This window comes from Cryptomeria japonica, chromosome 6 (genome assembly GCF_030272615.1).
Source record: "Cryptomeria japonica chromosome 6, Sugi_1.0, whole genome shotgun sequence".
NCBI lineage: Eukaryota > Viridiplantae > Streptophyta > Pinopsida > Cupressales > Cupressaceae > Cryptomeria > Cryptomeria japonica.
The window spans coordinates 82,216,506-82,240,741 of record NC_081410.1 but is presented as its reverse complement, the minus strand read 5'-3'; the positions used below and the strand labels follow the sequence as shown (position 1 = coordinate 82,240,741).

Sequence of the window (24,236 nt, the reverse complement as noted above, 5' to 3'; positions counted from 1 at the left end):
CATATGTTCTGCTGCTTTTTTGTAAAGAGAGAGCAAAACTATGTCTATGCAAACAATTCTCGTGTTTGATGTGATTGTTAGAAGCTAGCATACGATACTGCAGACAAGTATGTAGTAGATGTAAATATAGTAAAAATGTTGATGCATGTTAAGAACAATGAATCAGGTTTGTGATAGTTCAGCACAATCTTGATTCTTTAAGAGTGTTTATCAGCTACTTTGATATTTTCTGACTGCTTAATAAGGATTATATTTTGTCTTTTTCTGTAAGAAGTTTTTCAGGTGTATTGTATGAGAGTGTATAGTAGAATGCAACCTTTTTTACACATTTATATATACATAAAGATTCATCCATCCTAAAAATTTCAGTCATTTTGCTTTTGATTGTAGGATGCAACGCCATAAAGGTCAATTTACGTCATCAAGAAACAATTCTGATGTTTTAACATCAGAGGAGCAGAAGTGGGATTCATCCGAGGAATGGAACCAAAACACTAATGTCAAACAAGAAGAAGTTGTGTGAGTTTCCTACTAGACTACTTTACTGTAATGCTTTTTGTTTTAAATATAGCAAGAATTGTGTTTTTATGATTCACAAAACATTGTTTTGGGTCTGAATAAATTATGAAATGAAGGCATCATGCCTTTGCATGGGAGAAAAAGCCTGCTAAAATTCTTTTTACATTATTCATTAAGTAATTGATAAAGGCATCAAAGTGCAAGCCTTGGTCTAGGCCCCAACATATATCTCTAAAACTGTTGTTTGAGATGCCATGTTGTTCCCTGTTTGGCTGTCAAAATGCACTTTATTATGTCCAAGACTAGCAGAAGAGACATTTGTTCTGGGACACGGGGACCTAGACAATGCTGAGCTTCAGATAACAAAATGATATGGTGTATGGAGCCAAAATTGTCTGGACTGGTCATGGACAGAAAAGGAAATGTAGGACACGTTTTTTATGTTCTTTCATATAGAGAGGAGGATATACATGCATAAATGCCAGTTAGATTTACAAAGCATAGTAATCTGCCATCTGCAATTTTCTGGGTCAGTACGGCAACAGCAGTAAGCATGTCTTTGTGACAGAAACTGCTCTTCCAAGGACTTGCATAATAATGAGCATAACATATTTATTTTCTTGAGGTCATTCTAGGCCATACTCAATGAGCCTGATATTTTTTAAAGGAGGGTGTATTAAATGGAAGATGCTTTTTATTTTCTGTAAGATGTTTTTGAGGTCGTGGAAAATTATTCTTGCACAGTTTGTGCATATTGAAAGCAAGTTTAAAAAATTGTGGTGTTAGTGGTCAATTGTAATTAACCTCAGTCAGATGTGTGTTCAAAAAAATAGGAAATAACGCCTGCCTTCAATGATGTTTTTTTTTCCGAACAAGGAAGACAGAAGAACTTTTTTTGGGCAATAATTCTTTGGCAGAGGTTGTGTCTTGGTGTGGATTCAAAAAAAGGGTATCGATTTTCTAGAGGCAGAAGAATTTTTTTTTGAAAGTGGCGGCAATAACATGGCTGATGGGCTGGATGATTTTCTTTAGCATGTCCTCATCTGTAGTGGCACAACTTCTTTTAGTAATATGCGTTGATTTTTGAAAACTGTTGGAGGCATTTGAAAAATCATTGCTGGTGTTCGTGCTTGATTGAAGTTTATCTCCTATGGATTTACTGTGTTGAAAGTGAGTGCTTTTGAAAAAAAAAAGGAAAAGTGTGGGGGGTAAGATGATGGAAAATGGTGCTTCCTGAATCTGATATGAGGTGGCATACGTATGGGTGAGAGAGAAGTTGGAGGATTTATTTTGGACGGGAAGTATGTGTCACTGAATATGTACTGACAGAGTTTGTTCATCAATTGTTCTTTTAAAAAATGTGGTCTATGGTATAACTGATGCGTAGTGTTCTTAAAAGAAAATTTTCTGCATATTAAATTGAAAGGTTTGTGAAGCTGCTCCTGAAAAATCAGTGTGAACTATATCAGTTTCTTATGTTTATTTTTGATGAAGGCTGTTCACATCATATACTGGTTTTGAAAGCAAGTGTTTCAATAGTAAGAGATTGGTGTCTTTTATATATTTGGGGTCGGTGCTCTCTTTTGAACAGGGGTTGGAGCCTCTGCTGTTCACAGTTGGTGCTGTGAGGAGAGTTGGAGCTCTCTTTTAATTATTGCTTTGTATTCTGGGTTGGTGCCCATTTAAAGTTAATGGAAGTCTTTTAATTCCGTGTTTTTTTTACCCGAAAGGGTTTTCCACGAGATATCTGGTGCACTTGTCTTTGTGGTTATTCTTGTTGTGTTTCTATGTGATTTTAAATTCAAAAAATTAGATTTCTGCAATACTCATTCACTGCCATGCCCTCCCCCCGCTCTCGGTATTGCCTATGTGTTTCTCATAAGTGTGGCAACATCACAATGTCAAGAGCAAGTCCGCCCATCCCAAGGTGCAATAATTCTTGTCAACTTGCAAAGTCCGCCCAAAGGCATTGGCAACATTTCTGAACTATAGTGAAGTCCGCCCTAGGGTGGCACAATCTTCCTTTGGCACTATCCAAGTCTGCCCAAGGAGTGGGTGAGAAAAATGACTGAGTGTTGGGAAAAGGATAAGAATTTTTGTTTAAGTATGGCAGCATCATGAAAACTTCCTATCATCAGCATAGTCTGCCCTAGAGAGAGAGGCATTGATTCCTTGAAGAAACATCAAATCCCCCCTAGTAAGCATCAAAATTCTGAAACCAACGATCAAGTCTGCCACCTTGGTGTGGAAATGAATGGGTCAAGAAATGGTTAAGTGTTGTCATTTTGAAGGGAAGAGGTCAGAAATTTTGGTTTCCTATCAAGAGGTGAAGTCCGCCTAGCAACATGACAAAATTCCTTGTGCCATCCCCAAGTCTGCTCTACCTCATGAAAGAAGTTCCTAAACCACACATGAAGTCCGCCGTGCCATGTGTAGAATTAATTCTAAATCATGTGCAAAGTCCGCCTAGGTTGAAGAGAAAGAAATTATGGATGGTGAGGTGTAATGTCCCTGCTAGTTTCTGATATAAAATTCTAATACTTTCCACTCGCACATTTCATCAAACACTTGGCTGTCATAGTTCAGTCTGCTGATCTTAGTTTCAGGTTGATATCAGGGACATCTAATGCTGATTCTTCATGTAGAGACATTCACAATAAAAGTATAATAACATATAAATGTTTGGACAACAACCACAAATGTATTATGAAACAAATGGAGCTTATAATCAGACATATCTTATTGCTGTCATTTTGTCAAATGAATGATATGCAACCTCAGAAAATGATTATACAATATGCAGCCTCCAAACTCCTTAAAACTTTATTAGATGCCAACCCACAGTACTACTACAACTTTACCATATGGGCTGATAACCAAACAATGTCTCAGATTTTCTGAGGACCTATGGTACTTCAGACTTAATGCATACCAACAGTAAATTACAAGAGATTGCAATGTCAAGAACCTGATATGATTTCGCCCAAGGTAGACAATGAAGATGCAAGCAACATCCACTAGCAATGAGCCTTAAATATGCTAGATCAACCCAGGACAGGTGCCATCTCGGCTACAGCCATAGTTGGTCTGAGAACACAATGAAATCTGCATACAGGTATTCCAATTCTTCTCCAAACTGATCAATCTTCCCTTTGGATGACAGCGCCTACTCTTCCAAGAAGTTTCCACACTATCATATGCATCTAACAATGAAGAATGAAGGTTACAGGAGCCACGGACCAGTATCAGGTCGGATTCACCAAGGTATCAAAATGGACACTAAATCGCCCTCCAATATGTCCCAAAGGGATTGCCCATCACTCCTATTAATTTAGGAATCATCCAAAGTGGAAATCGAAGCATGAAGAGAGTGGTGTGAACAAAATCGTGGAAGCCTAGGGTCTACAACTCATGCGTCAACAGCAGCAATATAATTCAATTTGCCCTCAACAAGAATAACAAATAATACTGGCCACCTTCTAGAACAAATCACCTAACTCAAATGATGAGTTCGAAGCCTTCTAGTGTTGATATGAGCCAAATCGAGGTTGATAGATGCAGATCGGATTTTTATTCAGACCCTGACAATTGGTAACCAGCATGTACAATTCCTTCATACCTCCTCCAATAGGCACGACTTCCACTCCTTAGCCAAAATCGATATGCAAATGGTGATCAAATGATCAATGTGAAAATGTCTGAAGTAACCTCCATGATCACCAATAAGATTCTTCAATATGCACAAACAGGGAGACTGAAATATCCCCCTCTCCAAATGCAACCCCTCGGAAGGTCTTTCACTCCCTCAGTTATGCTTGCCAATGGGAGTTTTTCGTTCCCAAAGGCTCTACTCTGCAGACACCTTGCGGTCCTACAAAACCCAATCAATTCAACAATTCATAATCCAAGCCTGATTTCCTTCTCTTACCCTCTTCTATTTAACCTTTTCCATAACCCGTCATGAGACACCTTCTAGAAGGGGGTAGGTGCACTTTATTTATTTTTATTAAGTGACTATTAATTATTATTATATTTTTATACTTTAGTCACTTTTAATTAAATTAATTAAATATAAAGTCACTTTTTAATAAATAATTTATTTTAATGACTTTATAAGAAATTAATTTAATAATTTTCTCCTTATAACGCCTATTAGCCTAAAGGCTAAAATTGGGGACATTACATGAGGTGGATTAAAATGAAATAAAGCAGAAAAAAAAAATCAACAAGGAAAGAGAAAAGTCAAAGATGAAGTCAGAAATTCACGTTAAGTGTTGGTGACAAGGGGAATTAAAACAAAAAAAAGCTAACACAAGGAAGGAATTCACTCAGACTTGGAAAAGGAAAATTAGGTGGAAAAACAAAAAGGAGAAACACAAAATCAATTCGCCCAACTTGAATTTGAGAATTTTGGCAAGATAGAAATGAATTAAAACACAAAAGCTAGAATTCGCCCAAATCATGGAAGAAAAGAGTTTGAAGTTGGCAAGGTAAAGGGAAGAAAAAAGAGAAAAAAACAATCAATACAAAGTTCGCTCATGAAGAAAAGGCTTCTAGAGGGAGGCAAAGAGGAAAATCGGCGTTACTTTTAAATCAATAAAACAAAGCGTGGCAAATTCGAACCTCCTATAAACATCAGCTCTGGCCATTCATTATTCACAACTCTCTTAGGAATTCGAACTCTTCTAAGCATGTTTTGCAGAGTTGCAAAGCGAATTTGAGGTGTAGTTGCAGGTTCTATGTAATTTCAAGATAGAATTCAGACATTTGGAGGCCAATTGGAAGTGATTCTTTGGAACAATTTCGTCAAGACTTTCAGGTTTAAAACATTTTCAAGGCAGATTTCCAAGATTTCAACACTTTAAAATCCTTTTCTCAGTCTGAAATTCTGAATCTCAGACAAGCACATAGGTTTTCCTTCACGAATTTTTCGAATTTCATCAGAACAACACAATTGCTTTTTTGTTCTTTTTCAATGTTGGAGGCAAAAATTCTCAAAAATCAGACTTTGTTTCACAAATTCCAGAATTATTCTAGTCTGATTCAGCTTCTAAAACCTTTTCCAAGTCTGATTTTCATTCCTAAAGTTCAAATCAAATTTAATTTCATGATTTCAAGAGTTTTTCCCAAGTCTGGTTCCAATTTTCAGAATGTTCCCAAGTCTGGTTTTCATTGCTAAATTCATAACCAACATTTAATATCATATTTTCCAAGTTCTTTTTAACTTTTTTTTTTCGTTTTTTTTTTCAGACTTTACTTAATCTGATTTTGGACTGGATTTCAAGAATTTAATCAGAAAATCAGAGTTATCTTTCAAAGTTTATCAAGAAGACATCATACCTATTTTGCTAACTTAAGAATTTTTCATATCACTAGTTAGTTGATATCAACCCAGGAAGGAATTTCTCAAGAACCGGTTGGAAAGATGATTCCACAATGCATGGAAGGACAACATTCATGCTTCAAGTCATCCAAGGATGAAAGACTCTACAATTTCCCTTGAAAAATCTAAAACATAAAAGATTCAACACCACGGAGTGATAAGTTCAAGACACAATGAGAATGAGGAAAATGTCTAATCATCTTTAATTTCCTTTGGATCAAAAGATATTGCCTAAGGTATAAATACTTCTTCATGACGAGGAATCAAATCTGCAAGGCAAGCTGAGGTGGCATTCCTAGCCATCAATCAACCAATCCAAGGGTTCCAAGTCAGACATGTCCAAGTGCAATGAACCAGACTCAACAAGCGGCTCCTATTTTTCGTATTGGTTATCCAAAGTGTTGTAATTTTCCCATTGGCCAAAAAGAGGTTTTTTTGCAATTAACCCTAATCAGGGTTTTATCTGTTGATCTTGGCCGTTGATCTCGCATCAATTTTGGCCGCTGCTTTGTAATGGGGTGCCTATATAAACCCTCCTCTCATTTGCAAAGGGAGAGATTTTTGAGAAATTGTTGTAATAATACTTTATAAGTGCTAAGACATAATTCATTGTTCAATTGTTGATGAATCTTGTCTACTTTTGCAAGTTAGCATGGTTTCTTGGCTCTCCTTAGAATAGATTTCATTTCCAAGTTGTTAGATTGAATGAAGGATTTGATAAAATTGCTCAATGTGCAAAGTTAGCCTTAACCGATAAATGAAAACTTAACTTCTATTGCTATATGAGTGATATGAAAGTCTTTTAAATTCCTTCTGAAGATAGCATCGTTCTTGTGTAGCTGTTGAATTTGGCAAAGCAAGAATTGGTTTTGGATTCCACTTTTGCAATTTCCATCTCCGGAGTTCATAGGATTAGATTAAGCTTAGAAGTAGCTTCCTAAACCCTCATTCTTTTGCCTTTTTTTCCCAAATCTTAGTAGAAGTAGGATTGAAAAGAGCTTATTGAAAAATCATTCTAAAAAGAGAAAGTTACAAGTGTCGGCAATTAGCAGAATCCTTTGATTGATTCACTCCTCGAACAATTGTGTAAGTCCTTCATTCTTTTGCCTTTTTTTCCCAATTCTTAGTAGAAGTAGGATTGAAAAGAGCTTATTGAAAAATCATTCTAAAAAGAGAATGTTCCAAGTGTCGGCAATTATTAGAATTCTTTGATTGATTCACTCCTCGAACAATTGTGTAAGTCCCCCTTGAGATTACCAGCATATCACAACGAACCAATTGAGACTATCCGCATGAATTTGGAACCTTGGAGTCGTCTTTGTGATCTCATAGTTCGTTTGTTTAGCACATAGAGGATTTTGATCAAGAGAGAATAGGATATCTCTAGGTATTTTATTCTGAGTTGTGCGTGCATAAAAAACACACCAATAGGTCCCCCTTCTGTTTCTTTTGAGTTTGGCCTTTCAATCCTTCTTTAGCTTTCTACTAATGTCCATTTTCTTAATAAGTTCTTGCATATATTAGAAACCTACTATCATTTCCTTACCACTCTACTATCATTTCCATACCACTCTACTGAAGACATGTATTGATCTTAATTTAAAAAACATCCATTACTTTTGTATTATACAGGTTCCTCCTGATTTTAGGTTGCATAGGCTGCATCTTGATCAGATTGGTATGACTGCTGCCAGGGGAACTTCAATTATGATTTCTCCGTTTGGCTTCGTGTAGTACTATCCTATCAAAAGACATTGCGTTGAGTTATAGGTTCACCATTTTCTCTGTAGATTCAATTTTCTTCCCGTATTATAAACTTATTGTTTTACCCTTTGCAGTTGATGTGTGTTGATGTGTTTTTTATGCACATGCGAACACAGAATAAAATACTGAAGTATCTTATCCTCTCTTGAACAAAGTTCCCGACTACTGAAGATCTCGCTGAAGGATCAGTCGGAGTAACTCCAAGGTTCTGTATGTAGGATCTCTACGGGTGGATAAGCTCTTCGCGGTATGATGTGATTTTGTTGGAATCACAAGGGGACTTACACTTGACGACCTAAACGTCTGATTTGCTGGAATCACAAGTCCTATTAACTAACTGGAAGACAAACAAATGACAAAAGATGCAGGGTTCAGGACGTCTACTCTACTACCTAGAATGCGAGAAAATGGATGAATGACTAGGTGGAGTCCTACTGGGCTGGGTCTCACCATCAGGTTGAACAATTCAACACCAACTCAGTGCGATCTTCTAAGGGATGCTTCCAATATGTTCAAATCGTACACCACTTGACAATGATCACCATTCAAGATAATGCATGAACAATAGACGTGTAACGATTTAAGATTAAGCTCATTTTATGCCAGTTGACCACGCAGGGCGCACTTACCATACGTAAGAGGCTAGTGGTATGGACTAGATAGATTCCACACAGGTGCATTCAACAATTTTCTTCACTCAATCTAATCATCTATCATCAAAAATGAAGACTCAACAAGAGACCATGCACATTGCAAAGAAACAACATATTCCACCATATCTTCAATGAAAAGAAGTCTTTACAATTAAGGGAACAACGTCTTGCCTTCTCTTCTTAATCTACTCTAATTGCTATTCTACTAGTCTGGCCTCTATTACTAACTATTAACTATTAGCTATCTATTGACTAACTATCCTCTGACTATTGACTAACGGTTAGCCTTTACAAATGAGGATCCAGGGCTTATATATTGCCCCCAATACAATTCAATGGCTTAGATCAATTTGAGATCAATGGCCAAGATTTTACAATGAAACCCTTATTTCGGGTTTGTTACAACAAACTTAATTCTGACCAATGAAATAATTGCATTATTTGGACACATGTCTTCTCTGGAATATTCGACCAATGGATAGCTGGGGTAGGTACATCGAAGGATAGCTGGGGTAGGTACATCGAAGTTTGTGCCATCTTTAATGAGTCAAGTACATTGAATCTGAACATGCTGAGGTGGACCAATCCGACTGGAGGAGTGATGACTGGGATGCCACCTTGTCTGACACTTGTAACTTGGTAGATATTCAATTTGATGTTACTGAGAAGCTAGCTTTAATTAACTTTTCTGAAACTGTTTGCTTCTTCAACGAACCCTTGCTTTAACTTCCTTTGTCTTCGATGTGCAGGATGGATGGTGTACCTTTCCTTCGAATGCTGGACTGGAAGAGGTCGTCCCTGATGATGCTGGGCCGGAGAGGGCCGTCCTTGATGATGCTGGGCTGGAGAAGGTCGTCCTTGTCTTGGTCAGGTCCTGTGGAGGTCGTTATTTGATGCCTACACAAAAATTTAAAATTAGTCTTTGAACATCATACCTTAAAGCATAGAATTTAAGACCTTTCAAGGGAATGATTTAAGATATTAATTTGAAAATGACATGATAAATCCAAGGATTATAAATTTTCAAATTAATTACAAATGGAAATCAGATTTTGCAAGACTTAGATTTTTAAAAGATTGCTATGAAATCAAAATAAGTCTTGAATAGAAACTTCAAAAATTTGATTCTTCATACCTCCTTCTTTGAAAGCTTAACTATCAACCTTGGAAAAATGAAGAAAGAAGATCAGATTTTGCTGGATAAGGATTGAATTTTGGTCTCCCTTTGGATGAATTATGCCTCAATTAACCTTCAAAAGAACTTCGCCTTCCACTAGCCTCCAACCACTTAGCAAATTCTGGAAATTAGCCTCCAATTTAGCAAGAAATTCGCCTCCAATCTGGTATAATTCGCTCCTTCAATCTGCTCTTGAAATTCGCATGAGAAGATTAATGAATGAATGATTTGAAAGTGCTACAATGCTCCTCTCTTATATAGGGCGCTCATCCTAATTTCCCTCAAGGCCGACTTGGCAAATAGGGAATAAAATAAAATAAAACTCCTCTCAAAAGATGGCCGACTTGTTTGTAAAGGCACAATAATGATTTTTGAGCGCTCAAGCATAATTTTTTAATTTTTAAATTAATTCCAAAGCTCAAAGGTGGATTTTTTCAATTATTTCAAGGCCTAGAAATTAATTAATCAAATTGCAAATGCCTTAATTCATGTGAACTTGATTTAGACTCCCCAAATGTCTTGAATTTGGCTAATTTAGTGAAAATTGAGGAATATCAAGGTTTGATCAAGGCTTAATGAAGGCTCTTTGCTTCTTAGGCACTGAAATATCCAAAGTGATGAAGGCCTAAATTATTTCAAGACCTGTTTGAATTCTCATCTAGGCTAGTTTGCTTCATGAATCAAAATCTTCACAACCTAGGTTTGCCATCACAATTTTGCATTTTGCCTTCAACTTAGCCTAAACAAGGTGAATAATAGGTGTTTTCAAGAATTTCGCCCTGGACCCTTTGGAAGGGTCAGGAGCGATTTTTCAAATTAGGTCCTGAATACCTTGTTTATCATTTCCAAAATCTCCTGGAGGGCGAGCTTATGTTTGTTTTGACCTAATCAAAGTCTTGCATTTCAAACTTTTATCATTTCACATGAGGAAATTAGGTGAAAATGTAAATTTCGCCCTGGACCCTTTAGAAGGGTCAGGAGCGATTTTTGCTTATTAGGTCAAAATTCACCTTAATTTGATCGTTGACCTTCTCCAAGGCAATCTCCAGGGTTCATTTATCTCCATTACTGGGTTAGCTCATCAAAACTTTGAAGGAAATATTGCATTTTTGGGAATTTCGCTCTGGACCCTTTGGAAGGGTTAGGAGCGAAATTCTCTCCTGAGCTCAAAATTCTCATTTTGTGAAGATCTAAATTTCTTCAAGGTATTCCAAATGGCATCTTTTACTGTGGCCCAGGCCTAGTTTCACTTGAATTTTGTAGGAAAAGGTGACTTTGATGTTTTTCGCCCTGGACCCTCTGGAAGGGTCAGGAGCGAAAATCTCTCTTAGGCTCAATTCCTTCATCCTTTCAACCTCAATCATCTTCAAAAGGCAAAAACACACTTCCTCACACCCATTCAAGCCATAAAAACCAAAAAATTGTTTTGACCTTGCAAAGAAAATAGGTGTTTTTAGGAATTTCGCTCTGGAACCTTTGGAAGGGTCAAGATTGAAATTTTCAATCTTGACCAAAATCCTTCATTTTTCACCTTGAAACCTCTTTGCCAAGTGGGATTTCATCTTTCATTGTGCTAGGAATAGAATTTCATGTCCAAGAAAGGCTAAAAAATGTGTTTATAAGGAATTTCGCTCTGGACCCTTTGGAAGGGTCAGGAGCAAAATTGCCTTTCCTGGCCAGAATCCTTCATTTTTCAAAGTTGAAACTTCTTCAGGAGGCAAAAACAAGCTATTCTTCTTCCATCAAGCCAACGCCTAGCCAAAATAAGGAGGAAAACAAGAGTTATAAAGATTTTCGCTTTGGACCCTTTAGAAGGGTCAGGAGCGAAATTCCTAATCTTGGCCAAGATCCTGACTTCATTTTCACATTTCTTCATTCAAACAAGCGTTTTTTACCTTCATTCTAGCCTGGGAATGCGTTAGTTCTAGGTTTTGGTCAAAGTAGAATGTCCTATGGAGAATTTCACTCTGGACCCTTTGGAAGGGTCAGGAGCGAAATTCACTTTGGACCCTTTGGAAGGGTCAGGAGCGAAATTCACTTTGGACCCTTTGGAAGGGTCAGGAGCGAAATTTGACTTTTTGAACTCTTCGTCAGGATCATTTTATGGAATATAACATTTAAGTATAAGTGACATTTCTTATACTTTAAGTTATATTCCATATATACTTTCAGGATGTTTGAGAGTGGTTTTCGACCTCCAGGAGTTATATTGCAAAATCTAGTTTTTGGAGGATTCTTCAGTTTTCCAGACTTAGTCAAATTTCAGGATCAGGACATTCCAGACTTAGCCAAATTTCAGAATCAGGACATTCCAGACTTAGCCAAATTTCAGGGCATTTGAAGATCAGGATGACATTCCAGACTTTATCACTCACCAGCTTGACCTAGCTCGGACCTCCAAGAATGATACTCGCTCACCAAGCAAGACACAATTAACAACAAGAGCAAAACCAGGCCCTAAGGAAGACTCTCAAGGAAACCCTAATTCTGGGACCCTGCGGACTCATCCTGGCGCAAGCAGAGCCTGCCATTCAATAATCCCCTCGACAGCACTCATCCTCCAAAGGCTAACAGACAAAACCCTAAAAGACCTAGAAAGCAAACCCTAGAAAGCAAAAAAGTAGGGGTCCCCATTTGCAATGGGGCAATGTGTGAATACGTCACAACAATGTGCTGACTCTTTGGTTCAAAAGAGAGGCAATTTCCCATGCTTATTGCGGGTTAGTCAGGTTTGGAGACTTTATCTTGAATCAGATTTGTAGTATAATCTACAAAAGGACACACGTTACCTACTGAAGTGTAATGTCTACAATTCCTAAACCAGAAAAACACACACAATAGGACACACCTTACCTACTGAAGTGTAATGTGTATAGTACCTAAACCAGAAAATCACACACAATAATGCATATGTGTAGTATTTGTCTGTCTCAAATATTTCATAGGTAATCACATAAAAGTGTAATGGTTGGTCATATGTCCAAATGGCTGCAATATCTGTGAAAGCAGGAGTATCTAGTGCATTTGTAAATGATTGACAAAAGAGAAATACAAAGAACATCCAATTTACACAATTAATCAAATAAAACTCACAGAGGGTAGATGACGAGAAGTGATCTCTTTTTAAAGACACTGTCACCCTTAACACTATGTTAATGATAAGTTAACCAGTTCTCTTAACCTTTTAGTCCACTAAAATTTGGTGATGAGGTTGGTGCAGGTGTCTGTATAAAATCTTTGAGTTTTTACCATCACCGTCTTCCCAATTTTGGAGTTGTAGTCTGGTTGCAGGGCTTTTTGTGGCCTGTACAATGCACAATGTAGAAATAACAGGTTATTAGCCTGGAATTCCAAGTTTGGGAAGATTTTTTGTTGAGTGTTATATATGAATGTCTAAACCTGAAAATATGCTAAGTAAATAAGGCCAGCTCTGATTTTCATGCTAAATGAAGGCATTCAGATAGGCTTAACGGTGCTAAAATGATTGTGTGGGCATCTCATAATAGAGAGGATAAGTAATCATAAAATGATTGAGAAAGTATGCAAATATGCTCCTGATATGGCAGATTATGGCCTGATTTCATTCAAAGCAAATGTAAGCAAAATTGAAGCTGTGGTGAAGGAACTTTCAGGTAACATGGTAACATTGCCTGATATACCATGGGAACTCGGGTGAGGATTTAGATATGTTGAAAGTGATGAGTTCAGATGGTATTGCATCAACTTTGGCATTAAAGTCTCATTCAGCGCATATTACGTCACACTCAGACATGTCCTATGGTATTTCTAGTAAATGCTTCATTAGTTTACCAACCGGTAAAATGTGAAGGGTTTTTCAGCTGCATGCTCTTATCCCTGGTCATCTACTCAGGACATCATCAGACCCTTGACCCATTTGTGGTGATCAACAATTCTGGCCCCTCTTCTTCCATTGGCTCTCTTTTCGTTGTTCTATCATCAGCTTTTTTCTTTTTTTGCGGGTGAACAACACTTCATAGGACTTTTCTGTACTACTGACTTTTTATATACCACTGTCTAAGATTTACACCTTTCTTGTCAGCTTCTTTGGCTTCCTTGATCTAGTTCTAAACTTTGTTTTAAATGTGTTTATTTGTTGGAGACCTTTTGGCACTCCTGATGTGCTATTGTGAATTGTTATCTTGATTCCCACTTATGTGCTTTGGCCATTCACTGCCATTGATTAATTTTGTTCCTTCCCTTTAATAGAGGAGGATTCTTACATCAATATCATTGTTACCTGATATAAATAATGGCAAAAATATATGCAATATTCTCTAAAGATGATGTGCTTCTTCAGACATTTATGATTCTCTTTAGTGGCTTATTTGTTTATGGAAATTATCTTCTTATGATAGTACATCTAAATTTATTTGTTGGAATCTAGTGACATTTTTCATGTATTGGCTCGACTTTATGTTGATTAAGTTGAAAGTGTTTCTGTTTTTTATATCATATGCAAATTCCAAAAATGGGCGTTTTGTTTTCAAGGTAAGTTTATGAGATTGGATTGCATGAGTAAGGTGCAAAGTTTCTATTTCCATTCTATTGAGTTCTTAGTCAGTACAGATGAAATATTCAAAATGCCACTTTCTTTTGTTCTATGATATTTAGGTTTTTAGCCCTATTAGGTGTAAGCCCCTGTTTTTTTAGTTGCTTTTATCCCACCTTTCCAATATGTAGGTTTGCAATTTGCATCAGGAGAGGTACACTTGCAGTAACAAGGTTCATGGAATTTGTATATTTATGTGACAGTTGCCTTCATTGTGGTGTTGGCGAAAGATCTACTCCAATGATGCGTCGCGGCCCATCTGGACCGAGGACACTTTGCAATGCCTGTGGGTTGGTATGGGCCAACAAGGTTAGACCATTGATTGCTGAATCTGTTGTGTTTGGTTAACACTGCAAAAGATATATTTTTTTCTTGATTTGTGTTTGACAGATATACATCATTTTGTTTGATTTGTGGCATTTATGTGCCTTTTGCCATTTCACTAATGTGTTATATGACCCTTGTAAAAATGTGATATGTCTTTCCTTTATGGTTAGTGTTGATTATAGTCTTACCCAGCATTAAATATCTGTGCTTGAGTCTCATCTATTGAGTTTTTCTTTATGAGTTTACGAAGTGAAGGCTTCTCTTGCAGGGATTGCAAATGATGATATTTTCTCTCCTTTATGTTTGATTTTAAATGTGTAAAGCCCCTTTTTAAAATGGCATGGAATATTTACCCAGAGTCTGATAACTTGCTTTTTACTCACAACCATATTTGCTGTTTGTATAGTTTTCAGATTATGTTTTGCTGATTGGTATGTGGTATCATAAAATGCATAGACATATATTACATATGAACATAGAAAAAGAGTATATGTTTGCAATCTGAGCATATAATGATATAATCAATAAAAATGAGCACCAGATGAAACTTGACCTTTATTAGCAGCCATGATCAGAGGTGCAAAATATAGACCAAAGCAACCACAGCAATAAGATGTCTGCATTAAAGAAAAAGTGCTAGGCAGATATATATGGTCTGGAGAGAGAACAGGGTATGACAAATCACTTGCTTAAGAGGCATGACACAGTCAAGGTTCCGCGCTCAGCTCATCTCAAAGCAGAAGGATGTGTCACGACCTGCTAGGAAGAAGGAATGACTCACGAATCATTCCCAGCTCCACCTGTCAATTAACCAATGTTCACTGTTGAAGTAGTTGCCACACCCAGGACTGGATTCTACGATTTGTTTAAAATATGATGGAGTCACGCCAAAATAGAATATTAAATGCCCATGTTTCCAAACTCCCGATTATAATTTATGTGCTCACACCTTTGAGAAATAAACCTGAGTTAGCATATGTAGAATATATCTTTGAAAAGGAAAGTCACACCAAGAATTAAGTATCACGGATTGGTAGATAGGACCCTGTGAAGAAAATATAGCTGTATCCAGCAGAAATATTAACTAAGGGTGTTAATATGGAGATACACAACGTTAATTTTGAGTTTCCTTTAAACGGCAGATATTTTTTTCTTATTAAGCCACGTCTTCTAAAAAAGACGTTCAATACTTTTGTCTTAATTCTGGCTTTCCAATTGACTGACCACTTTTTCTTTGTCTTTGCCACCTTATGTTATGGTGGTTTCAATCCATCTCCCGGCAAGTCCAACTTCAACAGCGGTAATAATTAAGCTTCAAAGACTGCAGCTAGGCTTGGAGTGACCACCCAAGGCCACATCTTCTTCTCTTTTGACAGCAAACTCCTCACCCTTTTGTCCTCTAGCGTGCGTTTTTCTTCAGTCACACACTCCTTTGAACACAACAATAATTAATTATTTTTAATTGTTTCAAACCAAGGGAAGGATGAACAGCTACAGGAAAATTCGATTTTTTCCAGAAAATTCAAGCTTGGATTATTGTGTTCCAAACTTATTACAAAGGTGGCACCTTGGTTCATAGAACATTTTGCAAAGGTACCCACAACTGGTTTCCTATCGTTTGCATCAAATTTTATCAAAACTGAGTTTCTCGTCTTGCACAAAGAAGCATCAACCAACATCAAACTCTCTAAATAGTAAATATCAAACATTAGAATTTCCCACATTTACCATAATAGTTTCAATTTCTGCAAATTTATTTTATAATTGTGGCAACAAGAAAATATCTGAATTACCTCACAGGCATCCAATAACATATCAAACTCCTTCAATCAATGCACAAAATCTGGAATTTGTCTTCAATGAAGACCTTAGAAATTCCTGCAGATTCAACCATTGAATCTGATGCGAGAATCCTGTGTGGTTTCTCCTGCTACCAGGTGCTAGGGAGGAATCTTTCACCCGCGAAACTGATCTTCCCAAGAGAGTTTACATCCTCCAGGGGTTCAGATGGAACAAGTTCCAAACTCCAAACCAAAAGGGTTACAATCAAAGAAAAGAATAACTCAACATGTCTCAAATGAGCCTCTGACTGCTCTTTTATAGCCCTTCTGAGAAACTCTTCAAGTTCTCCTTTTCAACTTCCTTCCGTTTTTGTATTTCCCTTTGTTTTTAATTTTTTACTTTAGCTTAGGAAATAATAAAAGTGGCCCTCCTATATTTTTCCATTGACATAACAAAGATCACTTAAGGACTTAGGAGTTAAATACTTTTACTATCATTTAAATAGTTAAAACATAATTTTAATTATTTAATTATATTTCTAGGCCAAATAAAAGGGGACATGACAATCCTTCCTTCTTAGAGATTGCGTGCCCCTCAAGCAATCCTAAACCTACATGCCAATACTAGGGTCCCAAATAAGCTTGTAGAATGCTCCAACAGATATCCTTTGTATTAAACTACTCAAAACACATTCTTGCTAAACACCTGTAAAGGAGATCTCTAGAAAGCCACCTGTAAGAAGAGCAGTCCAATACTGGAGAAACTCACTCAACTCCTAAAAGAATTGCCCTCCGAAGAACTCAAACCTTAACCCCATAGGAGTAAGCTCTTCATAAGCCAACTCATTCCTAACAATTGTTAAATTCCACGTTATCCCAGGGTTCCAAATCAGTCTTAATTATAGCAATTTGACTTTCATGCCCAAATTGCAGCCGCCTCTCCTAGAATCCCAAAAAGGTACTCATAATCTAAATCCAAACTGAAATACTTGAAAGGGTGGAAATCAATATCCTGAAACAAATCCCACTGTGAAAGATTCCCGCCTAGTCTGCCTTAAATTTTCAGTTTTGATCCATTGGCATTTTGTCAAACACTTTGTGTGCAAAGTCTAATTTGAATTTTCTGAGTTCTTGTTTGAAGTTTGAATGCTTGTTTAAGGAAACAATTGGCAATATAACATGAGGAAATGCAAGTACAATGAAGCATGGTCATGGACAGCTATATAACTCAATTAATAACCAATGTATTGCATGAAATCAAGACTGAAACAACTGGTTACAATCCTAATTACAGACAGAAATCAGATTGAGACAAAATCTTCAAATATGGTAATACATAGCCATTAACATGTCCTTGCATACCCGAATGTTAGCCAACCTTGTACAATCTGACAGTGTTGTCAAATGATGCTGGAAGTGGATAGTACAAGGTCTGAGACTGAAATAACAAAGTCTGGAACAACTGTGCAAAATCTGGAAATGCTGGTCGTGCCAAATTCTGTGCAAGCATACCCAACAATGAAAGACATCGAATTCCTCCAGGTGCACGCCAAAACTCTATCCCTCTCGCAATGAATTAACAATTCCTGTTCAGGATTGGTCGAACTGGTTAGCAGCACCTGATAGATACCTCAATGGTGCCCAGTCATGATCCTTGAGAGCCAAAGATTTGAAACAATTTCCAAACACGGGATTGGGTTGCCATCCAATTCCTGTAGCCAGCTGTGGGAATATCGTCCCCCTTTGCCGTCCAACTCAGCCACGCTGATCGCAATATTCAGAAAAGAGATAATAAAAAAACCACCCTTCTCCCATTCCGCACATCCTCATATTGCCTTAGAAAATTTAGATCCACAATTATCTCCCCAACCTCTGCAAACTGCCGCTCCAAGCCCATGACAGGGCGTCGACCCCAGCTCTCCATTTTTCCCGACAAACTCAGTTGGCCTCTCATTGGTTGATTAAAATCTTATTTACCTTATTTTTTAAAGTGCACAAATGCTGGAGCGATTATTTTCCACCTTCCTATAGTCGAGGAAAAATATTTTATCGGCTGCCTGGAAGCTGACTTATTTCCTAACGGCAAAGCTTAGGGAAAATAAGTAAATTATTTGTTGGCCCCAAACATTAGTAATTTATTCCAATGCACCCCCAAACTTATTCATCGCCTAATAAATAATTTGCTCAAATTATTTATTAATTTATTTAATATTTTATATTATGTATGATTAAATATAATCATACGTTTTATATTTTATTATTAAGTCATGATATGTATGATTAAATATTATCATACTTTATTATTATTATTATTTAATCATGACTTGGGAAATATTAAAATATTTCCTTTTATTCCCCCAAACACTTAATTGAACCTCAAACTGTATTTTGTTGATGACCACCTAAAAGTGGATATAGCCTGAATCCTCTATGCCAACTGGGCGTACATCCCTAAAATCTAGGGATGCTCATAAAGTGTAGACGAAAATCCCAATGAACCTGAAACTGAGTCCTGATGACTCATCGCCACTATGAGCACCTTTCGGTAACTGCTGCTGATCTGGAAGTTCTTCCTAAAAATTAGGAGAGCCTCCTAAAAATTAGGAACCTGACAAAAGTCTCCCAATCATCCCAGAAAGTCTCCGGGCACGTCCCAGATCAACCCTAATCATCCCCTAAAATCTTGGAATACCTCCTAAATTTTAGGAATATGCCTGAAACTGCTCAAAGGACTACCTCTGTCAATCCACTGAAAGGAATCCCTCTGCGTCCTGATGGCATATGGGATCCAAATAATAGACCGTCCCACTACTCTTCTCTTGTTGCCTAGAAAGGGGACATTACACACTGAGGCATTTTAGTGAAGTCCATATCATTGTCAAACTCATTCTTGGGCAAGGACAAAAGAAATCTGCTCAACTATAGAACAAAAATCTCAACACATTCTTCAAGGTGTCAAAAGGGGAATAAGGGGTACTCCAACTCACCGAACACTCTGGAAAATCTCCTGCAATCAGCTGCCCTAAAGCCAACAATGGTTCAAAATCTATTTGATCACAAACTGATGCCATAAGAATCAATGTAAGAAAACAAGGGCAGCAGTAATCATTCTGTAATCCCTCAGATGACATAGAAGGTATGGGTATAGACAAAGCTGAAGAGTCATCTTCTCTACCAACCCAACTCAACCATACAATACTCATTTGCTGGTTAGAAGAGGGAATCCAACTCATTGGCATGTCATGAACTGCAATCTCGTGTAAACTGATTGGGAAGTGGTCAGTGGTAACATCACTGGGATTTGACCCACAACTCCAATCTTGTCTCAACACTCCACTGCTGGAAGATGCTCTTGGGTCCCAAATTCTATGATCGACTTCAATCTCATCACTGGTATCAGAAAGAGCTCATTCATCCAATTCAAAGAGTGGATTATGATAAGTCATATCAACATCTACCTCAAACAAAGGATTGTCAACAAAGAGAAGATTATACTTTAACTCCAAACTAATACCAATGTTTCTGCTGGTCCAAACTTCTATCATCTAATCTTTTGGGACAATGGTCCAGATCATAGGCCTTTTATATGCTGTCAAGTTCCTTAATGGCCTCCTTGATCTCCTCGGCCCTTCTTTTGTTCTCCTACTCTCTGAAATGACTAGTGACAACAATCTCATTTTATGTTTCTTGTAGGGCTTTTTGAACATCTGCCCTCTTCTATAACCTTAGTAGCCATATCTTTGTCATGGATCACTTGCAAGTAGGCTGTTTTGATTTCTTGCATAGTATTTTTCATTGTTTGCAGATCAGTGTTGTGACCATTTCACACATCGCCCCATCAGGATGGGGACCCCCTCTTTTTCTTGGGTTTTGCTTTCCCTTAGCTAGGTTTTTTCTCTGCTTGCCAGGTGTTTTGAGTGAGTTAGTGGTCGCCTGGGCTGGGTAGATTAGGGTTTCTCTCAAAGAGCTCATCCTAGGGTTTCTTTCAAAGTTGAGTGTAGCCTGGATTTGGGAAGTCATATGTTGTCTGCCTTGAACCCTAGGGTTATCTTAGAGGGGTCTTACCTTTTAGGAGATTGAAGATGGATAAATTGTGCAAAGAGATAAAAGTCTCAAGTCAGGGTAGGTCAGGGGTGTTGGTTTTCATGTCAAAGTCTTGTCTTCCGTCAGGTCAGAGTCGATTAAGCAGAGCCAGTGGCCAAGGGAAGATTCAGGAGGCGATTTTAGGAATTGTTGAGCAAATTTGCAAGGATGTGGAAGGATATGCACCAAGGGTTGAGTCTAGGGCAAAGTCAAGTTAATTCCAAAGTGAATCAGGGATTTCGCTCCTGGCCCTTCCAAAGGGTCCAGAGTGAATTCCTCTATAGGACATTATATTTTGACCCAAACTTAGAACTAACTCATTCCTAGGCATTATTGAGGACAAAACACTTGTTTGGATGAAGAAATATGGGAGATGAAATCAAAATCTGAGCCTAAGGGTGTATTTCGCTCCCGACCCTTCCAAAGGGTCCAGAGCGAAATTCTTCTATGACCCTATTTCTTCACAAAATCTTGAACTAAATGCCAATTTGATGAGCAAATTCACTTGATGATGATTGAAGGAGGCTGGAGAAGTTATGTCCAAAGCATGAAATGGAGGAAGGAAGTGAGAAAGGTACTCAAAATATGAATTTCGTTCCTGACCCTTTCGAAGGGTCAGGAGCGAAATTCACATTTCCTCTATTTTGCCCCTTGTTATGACCAAATTTGTTGACTTCTAAGGCATGGTTGAAAGACTTTGATGTGTTCTTACCTTTGAGAGGTGAATTGAGGCGATGGAGTAGTGAAAATAAACCCAAAATAGGAATTTCGTTCCTCACCCTTCTGAAGGGTCGAGGGCGAAATCCTCCATTTGACCTTCCTTTTTGTCTTGGGGCCTAGGTTAGCCTTGTCTGGAGCTAGTTTTGATTGTGGATTGCCTTGATTGGGGTGAAAGGAAGTTGAATGGATTACGTTTTAAGGAAGAATTGGATGAATGAAGTGCCAAATCAACTTGGAAAGAGGATTTCGCTGCTGACCCTTCCAAAGGGTCTAGAGCGAAAATCCTTATAACTCTCATTTCCTTCCTTGTTTTGGATAGGCGTTGGTTTTTAAGGCATGTTAGAGGGTGGATTGGTATGTTCTTGCCTTGAAAGGTGGTTGGACACATTAAAAGATGAAGATCTTGACCTAAGACATGGATTTCGCTCCTGACCCTTCCAAAGGGTCTAGAGCGAAATCCACTTTTCCTCCACTTTGCTTTTTGATATGACCAAGTTTGTTGACTTTTGAGGCGTGATGGGAAGGCTTTGATGCACATTTGTCTTTGAGAGGAGATTAGAGGTGATGAAGTGGTGGAAATCAACCCAGAAGGAGAATTTCGCTCCTCTGACCCTTCCAAAGGGTCCAGAGCGAAATTCTCAGTTTGCCCCCCCCTATCTTGCCTAAAATGATGAAATGACCTTGTCTTGAGCTAATTTGATGGTAGATTCACTTGAGTGAGATGAAAGGAGCCTGAATTCGATCAAGTTTGAAGGTGAATTGAGTGAAGGAAGTGGGAGACCAACCAAGAGCATGGATTTCACTCCTGACCCTTCCAAAGGGTCCAGAGCGAAATTCTTTTTTAACCTCATTTGTTTCCAGGCTTAGGCCACAAACCTTGTTCCTTGGGCGAAGAATGATGTATTTTTGCCTTGCAAAGAAGATTGGAGTTGAAAAGGTAAAATATCAAGCCTAGAATGGGAATTTCGCTCTTGACCCTTCCAAAGGGTCCAGAGCGAAATTTCCCAAAACCTCTCTTTTCTCTCAATTTTACACCAAGACAAGTGTGGACCAAGATGAATTAAGATTGGGGATGTCCTTAGGAATGACTTCAAGTTGCTAGTAATCAATGAATTCGAAGGAATTGAGTAAAACCAAGAATTTCGCTCTTGACCGGTAAGGACACACCTTCTCACTCCCATCCATGCCATAAAAACCAAAAATTTGACTTGATTTGCAAGGGAAATAGGTGATCTTAGGAATTTCGCTCTGGACCCTTGGATGTCCTTACCTTTTGAAGTTGATTGAGGTTGAAAGAATGAAGAAATAAGCTCAGAGCAAGATTTTTCGCTCCTGACCCTTCCAAAGGGTCTAGCGAAAATCTTAAAATCCATCCTATCCTCCAAAATTTGTGCCAAGCCAAGCCTAGACCAAGGTGAGAGAAGCCCTTAGGATTGCCCTTGAATGAATTTTGGCCACTAGAAATGTAGATTTTAGGCTAGGACAAGGATTTCGCTCCTGACCTTTCCAAAGGGTCCAGAGTGAAATCCTAGATAGGTACTGTCCCTGGCCATGATTTTGAGCGAATTTTCCCTTTCAGGCCTTTTGGGGATCAAGCGAATGTTGTCAGGTTGAGAAATGGATCCAAATGAGGGAGTCAAGGGGAAACAAAGCAAAAAGAATGGAGCCAAGTAAGAGAAGACAAGCAAGAAATGAATTTCACTCCTGACCCTTCCAAAGGGTCTAGAACGAAATTCTTCAAATCAACTATTTTCTCCTTGTATAAGGCCAAGACTTTGATTCTTAGGGTGTGGTTGAGGATGGAATGATGTTATTTAGCCTTGCAAGATGAATTGAAGTAAAGGAAATGAAGGATTAAGCCTGAAACTTGAATTTCGCTCCTGACCCTTCCAAAGGGTCCAGAGCGAAATTCACAAAATATTATTTTTCCTTCAAGTTTGAGCTAGGCCAGGACAGTGGTCAAGGAGGATTAGACTTGGAGATTGCCACAAGCATGCATTTGGGTAAGTTTTGAGTTCAAGAAGTATGAATTTTGAGCTAAGGGATGAATTTCGCCCCTGGTCCTTCCAAAGGGTCTAGAGCGAAATTCTCATGATCACCTAATTCACTCATGATGGAAGCTAAAAAATGAATCCCTAGGCTTTTGAAAAGCTAAAACTAGCATATGCTTACCTTGAAGAGCAATTCGGAGTGAAGGAGTGAGGCAATTGAGACCTAATCATGGAAATTGCTCTTGACCTTTCCAAAGGGTCCAGGGCGAAATCCTTTGAAATGCCTATTTTTCACCTTGTTTGAGCTAGACAAAGGCAAGTTGCAAAGTCATGATGACAAGAGCATGAGGTGGTGAAAAATCAAGATTGCGAAGGTATGGAAAGATGAAGTTTCTCACATCATGAACATTCTATTGGTTATGAAGACTAAGTATGCCTTCATCAAATTTTGAAGAAACTCTAACATCTTCTAGGTTTACCTTGTCTCTTTAAAGAATCCACAAGCGAATTTCTTCAAGGCACATTTTTCTTATCTTAAATCGCTCATTAAGCCTTATGTTTGATAAATAAAGCAAAGACGCCTTGACTAAACAATTGTTAAAATTGGCTAAATTGATCTTTGGGCTTTGAAATTAATTAAAAAAGAAAAATCTACTCTTGGGTGCCCAATTATATCTTTTTTAGCTGTCGGTGTTGTGACCTTTTCACACATCGCCCCATTGCTAACAGGGACCCCCTCTTTGCCGGCTCTCTGCATTGTTAGGTTAGGGTTTTGGCTGGTTAGTGGGCAATTTTGCGTTTCCCGTGCTCGAGTCTCGGAGTTTTGATCATGCCTAGTGCCATCTAGGGTTTTTGAAGTTATAGGATCAAGTTGCAGAGTTGATATTTTTAATGATCTTAAGTTTTGTCTAAGTGTAGACCTATTGAGCGTTAACGTGTTTTTAAACACGCGCATCAATGATTTTAAAGTGCCAAGATATTCACAGATCTTTTGGAGTTTTCTCACTCATAAGGTATTATTTACGTTGGTTTTGCACTTTATTCCAATATTTTCCTAGCGTTTCACTCATATTTTTGGAAAATTAGCCTAAGTCCACTTTAAATTTAATGTTTCTAAGTGATTTTGAGTGGTTAAAATGATAAAATCCTAAGGGAAATTCATATTCCAAGGGTTAAAGGGTCAAATTCCATGCTAGAGGTGCTTTTCCCCTCACATTCCAGACTACCCAACCCATTCTCCCACTCAAAATCCATACTACACATGGGTT

General features: G+C 38.0%; 1 protein-coding gene across 2 annotated transcripts in view; it reads left to right on the top strand.

The window, feature by feature from the left end:
* The window catches only part of LOC131072858 (GATA transcription factor 28), a 98,257-nt gene that overhangs the window by 32,346 nt on the left and 41,675 nt on the right, over positions 1-24,236 (top strand). For both annotated transcript variants that reach the window (XM_058009142.2, XM_058009141.2), the window contains exons 5-6: positions 391-519; positions 14,270-14,375. In XM_058009142.2, the coding sequence (XP_057865125.2) occupies positions 391-519; positions 14,270-14,375 (235 nt within the window). The remainder of the gene's footprint in view (positions 1-390; positions 520-14,269; positions 14,376-24,236) is intronic.